The sequence below is a fragment of the Etheostoma cragini genome, chromosome 17, assembly GCF_013103735.1.
Source record: "Etheostoma cragini isolate CJK2018 chromosome 17, CSU_Ecrag_1.0, whole genome shotgun sequence".
NCBI lineage: Eukaryota > Metazoa > Chordata > Actinopteri > Perciformes > Percidae > Etheostoma > Etheostoma cragini.
Window position 1 is genome coordinate 14,875,376 of NC_048423.1, and position 10,558 is coordinate 14,885,933.

Sequence of the window (10,558 nt, forward strand, 5' to 3'; positions counted from 1 at the left end):
AGTAGCAACATGAATGTTTCTGAACAGTTGTGATATTTCAGCTTGATATTTTTGTTTTACTTGATCTATGCATATTTTCTGTGTGTATAGGCCTGTTACATAAGACCCAATTTCTAGGAAGATAAATATGGGGCATAATCAAGCATTTTTACACAAAGCTGCAGATGTATAACAATTTAGGGGTTTACTTTTTTTTGGCAGATAACCCCATGATATTCTAATTAAGATAGCCTCTTTACTTACCAAATAAAAGACATTGCAGGTTGGGTTCAGGGCATTATGACTCGGTTAGGAAATGATGTAAAGACACTTGGATGGTTGTACCTTTTGTGATACATTCTCTTCAAAAAACAGGCACACATGCTGCTTCTTTGGCCTGTTAAAACAATTTCTGATTAGCCGACACTTGGATTAGGTCCATGGAAAAGAAATCTCATGAAAGCAAATTTTGATGTTTGCCAATGTTGCTGGAGAATTTAAAAGGCTTTACTCTACCGAAGCTGAGACAAGTATCTATATACAGCGCTATATGGTTTCATTGCGCCCCTTCCACCCCTCCCCATTTCATGTGTACCGGTGATTGTGGGTCCTCATACAGACTAAAATGTATGCATGTATCACAACATCTAGACTTAATATATTGTGAAGTATTCAATAACCGTTATGTAGGCGTTAGCGTGAATTAAAAGGGTTTAATTTCCTAGCTGAAACGTTGTCATTTTTTTAAAATAAACTTTATTAGATCATAACAGTAGTGTTTTTTCAAGTACGGAAATAGCAATTCAGCAAGAACAAAGCATGTTTCTAAACTATATGGTGCTGAGCATCTGAACAAGTGAAGCAAAGTGTGTGTTGTTCAGTGAAGGATCTTCAGCAAACTGGCAGAACTTCCTGCAAGAACAGAGGGAGAAAGTCATAACTAAGCTTTGGAATTTCTAATCTAATTTAAATCCTTGCTTTGGAGGGTACTTCAGTAGCTACGGAATATTTTAACCCCAATACAAATACATACTTGAAGAGTCTGAGGCTGATGGTGCTCTTCTCAAACTCTCTGGCCTTCCTGTGTCCTGATTGGATGACCACCTCTGGCAGGCTGGCGAGTCGAGCAGCATTGAAGCCATAACTCTTTGGACAGGCACCAGTGATGAACTTGTAGAGGAATGTGATGGTCTCTTGACTTGGATCCTCACATTCATTCTCCACCATGCACGCCTGAGAGGGACAAAACAGGGACATAATACTTAATATCAGGGCACATGACTCAGAATCATTTTGATGGATTGATATGTTTTTTTTTCTTTTTTTTCTGTTAAATACATCATTGCGTGATCTATGAGACTACACTAAGATGTGGGGCCTGTTTTGATTTAAAAAGGCATCATTTTAGTTTAGACAATTTTTACTTTGAGGGAACTAATAACTTCTTGGTATGAAATAATTAAACCAAAACCTCCAAGGTTCTTTAATAAACCAAGAAATGTCTCCAGAAGTAAATCTCCTGTCCTAGAAGTTTTAGCTTCAGTAAATAGACTGAACCGCAATGAGGGACATACAGTTTTATCCTACAAATAGGATAAAACTGACAGGATGGAAAATTAAATAGATATTTGTCATAATCAAACTTTTTTACATTTCAAAGTGGCTTGCTACGGTTTGCCTGTGCAGTATTGAACATTGCTGTACTCACCATGTGGCCCAACCGCACAGCAGGGTTGTTGGCGTAGTCCTCCACCAGGGAGTGATAATGTGTGGAGAAGAGGGTGCGACAGCAGACCTTCTCAGCAAGCTCCTTCACAACAGCACTGGCGATCGCTGTGCCGTCATATGTGGCTGTGCCCCTTCCTGCAAACAGTTCATGGCTATATGGGTACACTTTGGTATCACTACAAGCACAAAACAGTGTTGTGGAGACTGCCTATATTGTTCACGGTTACTATGAAAAAGCAACACAGACGTACCTAATTCATCCACGAGCACAAGCGAGTGTTTAGTGGCGTGGTGCAAGATGCTGGCAGTCTCACTTAGCTCCACAAAGAAGGTACTCTCTCCTAAAGAAGGCGGATTAGATAATACAAGCTTAACCCATGAGGTGAAAGCTTGAGACATTGTCCCATATGTGTGACATTACAGGAGTTTATGATGTTACCAGCCATGATACGATCCGAGGCTCCCAGCCGGGTGAAGACTCGGTCAACCGGTGTGAAGCGCAGACTCTCAGCAGGAACATAGCAACCCAGCTGAGCAAGGATGATCACGAGTCCACACTGTACAAAAGGAGCAGCACAGTACCTCAATATAGGCCAGAAGACACTTCATAGAGACAGGCACTGTCCATTAGGGTTGGGTATCGTCTGTTTTTTTCCAAATACCGGTGCTAAAATGATACTTTTAAACCATCCCTGATAGAGAGAGAGAGAGAGAGAGAGAGAGCGAGCCTCTCTCTCTCTCATATATATATATATATATATATATATATATATATATATATATATATATATATATATATATATATATATATATATATATATATATATATTGTATGTAATATACAGTATAATATAGAATATTTAAAAAAGGAGCACAAAACGACAGTTTGCAACATTAAAGAACAGCTTGTTTATTGCTAAGTCAATATGGTCAAAATTAAAGGATTAATAATGTAATAACAATGACTTATTTATTTAAATTGGTGGTATACAACACAAACAAGCACCAGATGGGAAAAGGGTATTGACTTTCAACACACATAAGGCTGGTGCACCAGCCTAACGGCAGCTTCCTGCAGACTACGGTCAGAATTCACACCGCTTTACGTAAGCGGTCAGCATTTTAACCATTGTGTTTAATCCAGCTACTAGCTAACGGTTACGTAGTGTCCCATGTAGCTATGCTTCTGAAAAAACTAAAACAAAAAAAACACAAATTGATGTTCTTATACGTTCTCGTTACTACCCTTTACGTTGAAACCGGTGCCCTTTTGGCACTGCGTTTTGGTACCCAACCCTACTGTCCACGTGGATGGGAAAGTGTATCCGTTTTCTTTGACAGTAGTTTTATGCACACAGAGTAAACAATAAGATACGTTGGATCAACATATATCTATAAATTGCCCACCTGTCTCATGAGAGTAGATTTTCCACCCATGTTTGGCCCCGTGACGAGGACACAAGAGGCACGCTCTTTTTTCTCATCAGTTCCACTGCTACCAGGGCAGCCAATGTAGATGTCATTAGGGATGAAGTCGTCGCCAAAAAAGGTCTTCGTGACACAGGGATGGCGGGATCCAGTGAGGTCAAGGAAGGCCGCTACCGGGTCATCCCCCTCAGGGAGCACCACCTGTGGCCTTGTCATCGGTCCGTCTCCGCCCTGGCTGTAGCGGGACAAGGACAGCAGCACATCTGAAAACAATTGACAGTCTATTAGTCATTTAAGTAAAGTAGGATTCAAGCACTGAACCCTGTGACGCTACGCCATTCACTACTACAACTAGGCCTGCACGACATTGGGAAAAAAACTGACATTGCAATATTTTTTCCCCTGGGATATATATATATTGCCATATGAAAAAATAAAGTAATTTTTAAAAGATGACATAACTAGCTCTATTTGGAAATAATAAATCATTCTCGACTATTGCAGTAATTTTGTAGGGGAGTGAATCTACATAGAAAATAAAAATTAAAAAGGATCTTTTCTAACGTGAACCATTCTTTGTTAAACTTTAATGCTTTACAAACACCACAGCAAGTAACGTTACTCTTCTGAAGTGATTTTTGAGAAGGAAATTAGGTAAAAATACACTGGTTTACTAGCAAGACACCTTTGTATTCATATAATCCTATCAATCCAGGCTGATGTGAATGACAGTGACTGCATGTTGCTAAATCTAAATTTCAGGTTGTGGTGGACTAGCGGGGCCGGCTCGTTGGTTTAATAAATTGATCAGACCTGCATGTCACGGCACTAGCAACAAACTCTGTATTCAAGAACAATTATATCAGCGTAAATGACGTTAGATCAGACTTCTGTTGTAATCTGTTCCATTTCCAGCTTCGCGGCTCCGAACGGTAACGTTAGTCTGGACGGACGGACCCCTCGGATCTTTAGGCTAACTATATTAGCTGTAGCCTGGCTGGTAGCAGCTTTCTGCGGGGGGAACGGCCGGGAGACGTTGTGATTATGTTGCATTAATCAGGTGATTTAGTTCATATTTGCAGCGAACATAAAACACTGACTGCTGTAGCTTCACTGACTACCCATAGAAAACTATGAGCATTACTGTGTCAGCTGCTGCCTACGGTCCTTTTCTACACCTGGAGAGCCTCACTTCCCACACCAATGAATCCTGTCGGACTAACATCACATACACACGTTGCCCACATGGCTACCTGTCTTAAAGGGGAAGGGTCGGACGATAATAACCATGTAAAAGAAGAATGGTGGAAGTTTACTTGTCTATCAAGCAGCAAAAAAAGTTTTAGCGTCAACATTGCAACGTCCTGCGATGTGTCTGTCACGCATACGCACATTGCAATGTCATTACTAAAACACAATATTGTTCAGCCCTAACTACAACATTATGTCTAGTCATAGTTCCATTATCTTTATTGTGACTATTATTGCCACTGTTCATCACATCCCCAACTGGCATCGTCGGACACCGCCTGCCGTACTGTCTGGTAAGACCAGGCTAACAAGAGGGGAGACAACAACTATTGGCTTGGCATCACTAATGCTAGTCTTAGCTAACTCCTTCACAACTAAGTGAGCAAGCTTGAAAATCAAACTTTTCCACAACCCCGTGGGGACGAGGGCCACAACATCATGGCCACCAACACTCAGTAAAGATTGTTCTTGCTTGAGCTTTAACGTCTGGATAATCAGCAGCGTTGCCACAACAGACCGCATCTTTCTCAGCTGCTATCACGGAACTCACCAAAGGTTACCAAACCTTGACGTCATCTTTCTCAGACACTTCCTCTGTTTGCTGATTGGGCTGAGAAAAATTTGACCGAAGAAAACCCAAGAATATACCGCACACCCAGACGAAGTACTAAAGGAAAATGAAAATCCAGTGAAAGTATGTAGCGTGCCAGAACCAGGCTAGTCTAGACCTACTCTATCTGTAAAGTGTCTTGGGATAACTCGTTATGATTTGATACCATCACATTTTTTAAACATGAACCAGTCCTTAAATTTAAAATAAATAAATAAAAAGTTACTCTACTACCTGCGGTCTTAGTCCTGTGGGGTATGATTTTACAATTCTGCTCTTCAACTTAATAAATAAAAACAAACATACCTGTGGCTGAGCGATGGCCCAGTGGAAGAAAACACATTATAAGCAGATTATCTTACTGCGCCAGAGATCAGGGTAACACTACGCAATCATCTGCTCTACTTCGTCTGTTTGCATAACAGTGAAAAACAAACTAATTAGTGTCAACTTGGCCAAGTGGAATAATTAATAAAAATTACTCACTAACAGCAAGACTTCTAACAAGCACTAAGACGCAGGATGATGATGATGCAACATTATCATCTTGTATACAGTACACATTATGGAGGTATGTGTGTAACATCTGCAGGAAATGTATTCAGAGCAGGCACCTGCAATGCCAACTTGTTTTCCCAGCACATAACAGCAAAGTGCCTTATAAGGACAAGGTGAACAAGGTGAAGTTTTGTACTGCAGTAATTTCAATATATCACTTGACACGTTATTTTATGCATGCAATAACAAATAATGCTGATTAAAAAGAATGTAATCACCAATCACTGCCATGCACTCCACACCAGTCTTCCAGTCTTTGTAGTTCTTGTCAAAGTTGTAGAAAAGCCTCCTCATGCAGTCTTTCAGGGCAGAATCTCTCTTCTCTTCAAATCCTTGCAGCTCTGAGAACAGCCGTTCGGTCTCCTTGGTCACGTAACGCTTCCAGCCTTTCTTTGTAGACTTCACTTCGTACTCCTCCGGAATATTCCTCTCTGAGACACTGTCAGGCACCTCCATCTGGTAGCGGTTTCGCCCGGTTCCCCAATAGGACATGCTTTTACAGCCAATCCTCTTCTTCTGTCTGTCCAGGTAATCCTGGAGCTCTCGCTCACAGTTCTTGATTGACGCCAGAGCCTGGTCGTACTCAGGGTCAAAGCCAGCTTTAGGGGTTATGACACCAGTAGTGCGGGCTTTCTGGTGGTCGAAGGCTGTCTCCCAGCGCTTGAGTTCAGACGAGAGGTCGGGAAAGAGGCCTTCCTTTTCACTTGTCAGACTGGCCACTTGACAGAGCAATGCAGATCGAGATTCAGCTGTAACTGGAGTGAGGACAGTAATGATCTCCTGCATTGTTTTGAAACCTTCCAGTGTTGAGAGGAAGTCTGCTATCTTGCGCTTGCTGTAGGTGACCTCCTCATAGAGAACTGCCCTGCTGTCAGGGTGATCCTGGCCCTTTAGAGGAGTGCCAATGCTGTGAATTTTGCTCAGAAGACGCTCCAAATCTGGGAGCTTCTTCAGCAGGTCTGAAACCTCAGTAGCCTGGGCCTGAGCTGCCATCAGATCTTCCACTGCATCCAGTCTGTCCATGATGGATGTGGGGTTACACAGAGGAGCACAGAGCCACTGCTTCAGCAGCCTCTTACCAAAAGGGGTAGAGCAGGTGTCCAAACGCTCCAGCAGCGTCCCTTCCGTTCCTCCTGACCCATTCTGAAAGATTTCTAAGTTTGCCAGAGTCACTCCATCAAGGACCACTCGCTGACGAGTCTGGGCAAAGAAACTTGCAGGTCCGGCAGCTTTCTCCAGCTCAACGTCAACAGGGACATATTCTTCAAAGTTGGCCAAAGAGAGTAGCTCTTGATCTACCAGACATTTCTTCAGATAGAAAATGCACCCACCCATTGCCGACAGTGCCAGCTCATAGCCCTCTTTGGGAGTAAGGCACAGGGAATCACTCTCAGAAGTCATCTTTTTTAGAGGACCAGGAAGAAAGTTGTTCCCTGTCCCTTGTTCCTTGTCAGCAGCCTCTCTAAAGTAATCTTCTTCTGAAAGGGTTTTCAGAGTCTTTTGAGCATCCCAGAACTGGGTGCCTGCATTGAGTCCTTCCTGCAGAGCAGAGGACAGAGAGGCCTTGAGTATTTTGCGTGTTTCAACGGACGGGTTTCCTCTTTCAAAGAGCACTTCAGCAGGGGCAAAGTGTGCTATTAGGGTACGCAGACGTGAGCAGTGACGATCGTCTGGGAACTGACCGACATGGAAATAACCCACAGAGGTATCTACAAAGCAGACTCCGTATGTACGGCAACGGCCTGAGATTTCCTCTTCAGCCTTTTCCTTTACACTCAGCAGGAACTTGCTCTGGCTCTCAGAAGGAGCACCGTCTAACACACTGTAGGTCTGGGTACCACGTGTGATAATACGGCACACTTCTCTTCTCACCACACGGTCAAACTTTGTGGGCTTAGCCATGTTCTTACAGCGTGCTTCCATCATCTCTGGGGTCTCCGTCTGTTCCACACGAGCCACCTTGTAGCCTTTCTGGACCAGTACGTCTGAGAAACGCCCAAAGCCAATCTCTGGGAAGCCTGAGTGTGCCCAGGTCCCCTTCATGAATGTTAGTCCCATCTCATTGACTCCGATCACGGCATCCATGTGGTAGAGCTCATAAAACTTCCCCACTTTGTAGAAAATGACTGTATCAAACATCTCAGATTTGAGCTGCCACCAGCGACGCATACCAGGACTGTTTCGGTTCAGAAAGTCTTCTGGTACATACAGTGTGGTGGGATCATAGTCATCCTCTGTCTGTCGCCGCCTTCGACTGTCTTTCCTCTTGCCATCCTGGCACCACTCCAGCTTCTCATGGTCCCACACGGTGGCGCTTCCAGTGGTGCCTGATCCATTTGCCTGGCTCTCAAAGTTGTCAGGGGCAGAGAAGGCTGACAGACGAGACTTTGTGTCGACTGCAACAGCTGCTGCAGCACGTTTTGGTGCGTTAGACGGGGTAGTAGGTATCTTGGCTTTTGTAGGAGCAGGCTTTTCTGCAGGACGTTTGCGCTTTATAGGCTTGATGGGGCTTTCTGCTTCCGACTCATGTGTGCTCTCCTCTTCACTGCTGACCGTTGCTTCTTCTTCCACCTCATCTTCACTGCTGGATGCAGCCTGTTCTGGTTTGAACTCCTCATCGGATCCATCACTGTCTGAGGCTACAACTATGCGGCGGCGCTTGGCCTTATTTCCCTTCTCGGTTGATGCACGGGATGAACGTCGACTGACCTTGGACAATTTTCCTTCCTCATTTCCCTCTTCTTCCTCATCACTAACCTCTTCATCACTAACTGTTGACTTGTCAACCTGAAGAAGAGAATACAAAGGAGGACATGTAAAAATATATAATCTGCATTACTGACCTGACTAGATATAACAAACATACTCTGTATTACTACCAATGAAAAAGGAGGCATTTGAATAACATTATAGTGAAAGAGACTTTTTTTAAATCTCCATTTTTTTTTATATTATCAACATTGAACTCAATTATAATCACAATGTCACCTCCATTTCTTCATCATCCTCTTCCTCCTCATCGGATGGATCCATACAGATAGGCATCTTTAATCTTTTTTCAGGGCTGTCAAACATAACTCCATCAGCGAGCTCCATTGCATGACGGATTACAGGTTTGCCACTGAAGAACACCCCTCCCGTTTTAGCGTCACTGCTGTCAGAGCCTGTAAAACAGAATAAATGAGACAACTTATCACTCAACTATAGCAAACACTGTCATGTAGCTTATTGGGAGGATAGCACATAAATAAAAAAGGTTTAAGATTATTAGCATCAGTAATTAAGGGGTTTGGCCAACCTTGATACTCTCGGATATATTTAGTGCTGACCCATCCTCTAGTGGGGGGTTCATCAAAGAAATGGACATGTATGCGTTGGTCCCGGCCCCGGCCCCTCATCTGCTGTCCAGTCAGAGGTTGGGGTACCACCATGCATGGCCACCAGGGGTGTCCCTCCAGTTTAGCCCACACAAGGTCACCAGCACTGAATGTGCATGTGTTGCTGAAGGAAGGAAACACAAAAGCAAATCTTAGTTAGTTATAAAGTACATTCACCCAGATCAATACAGGAACCTCACATTCACCCAAGTTAGAGTGTAAAGCCATGTGTAGAATTGTTTAACTGTATTTTATTTATTACTGGTATTCCTCTAAATAATACTCAAAACCGCTGCTGCTAGTTATTTACATCTATGATTGGACAACACTGCAGCTCTGTAAAAAGTACTTCAGTTCAACATTTTGAGTATTAACTGTCTTTGAAACTTGAAAACACATCTTCACATCTACAAGTAAAGGTTAACCAACTACTGTCCTGTGAACATTTTGACTAGATAAGAATTTCAAATAAAGAAAATGTATGCAAGGGAATTTAAACAGGCATAAATTCTATTTCTTTCACATCCAGTTGCATATTTTATCTTAAACATTTTCTTAGCATATTCATGCTCAAGCTTTAACTTTAAAAGTTACTACCACAATAGGAAAAAAAAGGTAAATGGGTGGCTTATGGAATTTTGTTAAAGTTATAATCTTTATTTTTTTGTGATAATGCATTTGTTTTTTGGTGGGACGTTTGACTTCAAGTTATTTTATGGACACTAATGCAGATATTGATTGTATTGGTGTGTTAAAAGTGTGATGGCTAGCTACTTGGGACTCCTGTATCATTGTCATGTTTGCATTAAGGACCATAATGAAATCATGTCCTGTACTTTATTATTTGAAAACTACACGCAGTCCATTATCAGCAGAGGAGAGGGATTGACATCGTTACAGTGAGTTCACCAACACAATAATTCTCACGTTCAGCTCTACTTTAGTCCACACTGTCTATTGTCTGCTCTAAACCATGCTAACTAGCAGCCATTGGTCTATTCGGTACATTAAATCATTGTAACATACGTTGTTAAACTACAGGCATTAGCACAGCAGCTGACCCAGATAAAACCTCTCAAAAGCATAAAGTTAGTCTGTAGGACCAGTTGCCTGTGACTAGAAGTAAAGTAGAAGTTATAAACATGATCGGAAACACGAACAACTTCACCGGTTAACTAAATGAAAACGCAAGAAGTTCTAGCAAAAGAAGCTGTAGGTTTTCCGCGTCGAGGAACTCGAAAAGCTGCTTCCTTCGAGCAACCAACCACGTTTGCGGGGCCTTGCAGACATAAACAGTGGAAAACGTGTCTCCATCAATTACACCGCTGCAAACACAGTCAAGGCTAACGTTTACTCACCTTGGTTTGGCTGTTGGGGCCTTGTCGCCAAACAGTTTGCCGAATCCACCTTTCGAAGACTTAGTACTTTTCGGCTTAACTTTGCTGGTTTTGGTTAGTTGTTGCGGTGTCTGTTTAGCTTGCTCTTTCGGAGAAGAGGACTTCTCGACGGAGGAAGGCAGGTCTGCCTCGGACGGAGAGAGACTAGGCTTCGGCTTGGAGACCGGCGGTGGAGACTTTTTGAAGAAATTGAAAAGGGAGCTTTGCTTCGCCATGAGTTCGAATTTGAA

The 10,558-nt window shown here is 42.7% G+C and overlaps 1 protein-coding gene across 1 annotated transcript; it reads right to left on the reverse strand.

Moving 5' to 3' along the window:
- Positions 1–198: 198 nt before the first annotated feature.
- On the reverse strand, positions 199–10,552 carry msh6 (mutS homolog 6 (E. coli)). The gene is made up of 10 exons (XM_034897836.1): positions 10,290–10,552; positions 8,853–9,055; positions 8,543–8,718; positions 5,773–8,341; positions 3,115–3,398; positions 2,147–2,264; positions 1,959–2,048; positions 1,688–1,842; positions 1,013–1,212; positions 199–891 (listed from the first exon to the last, which is right to left on the reverse strand). The coding sequence occupies exons 1-10, from the start codon at positions 10,541–10,543 to the stop codon at positions 810–812; spliced, it is 4,131 nt and encodes a 1,376-aa protein (XP_034753727.1). The 5' UTR covers positions 10,544–10,552; the 3' UTR covers positions 199–809.
- Between the last annotated feature and the right edge of the window lie 6 nt (positions 10,553–10,558).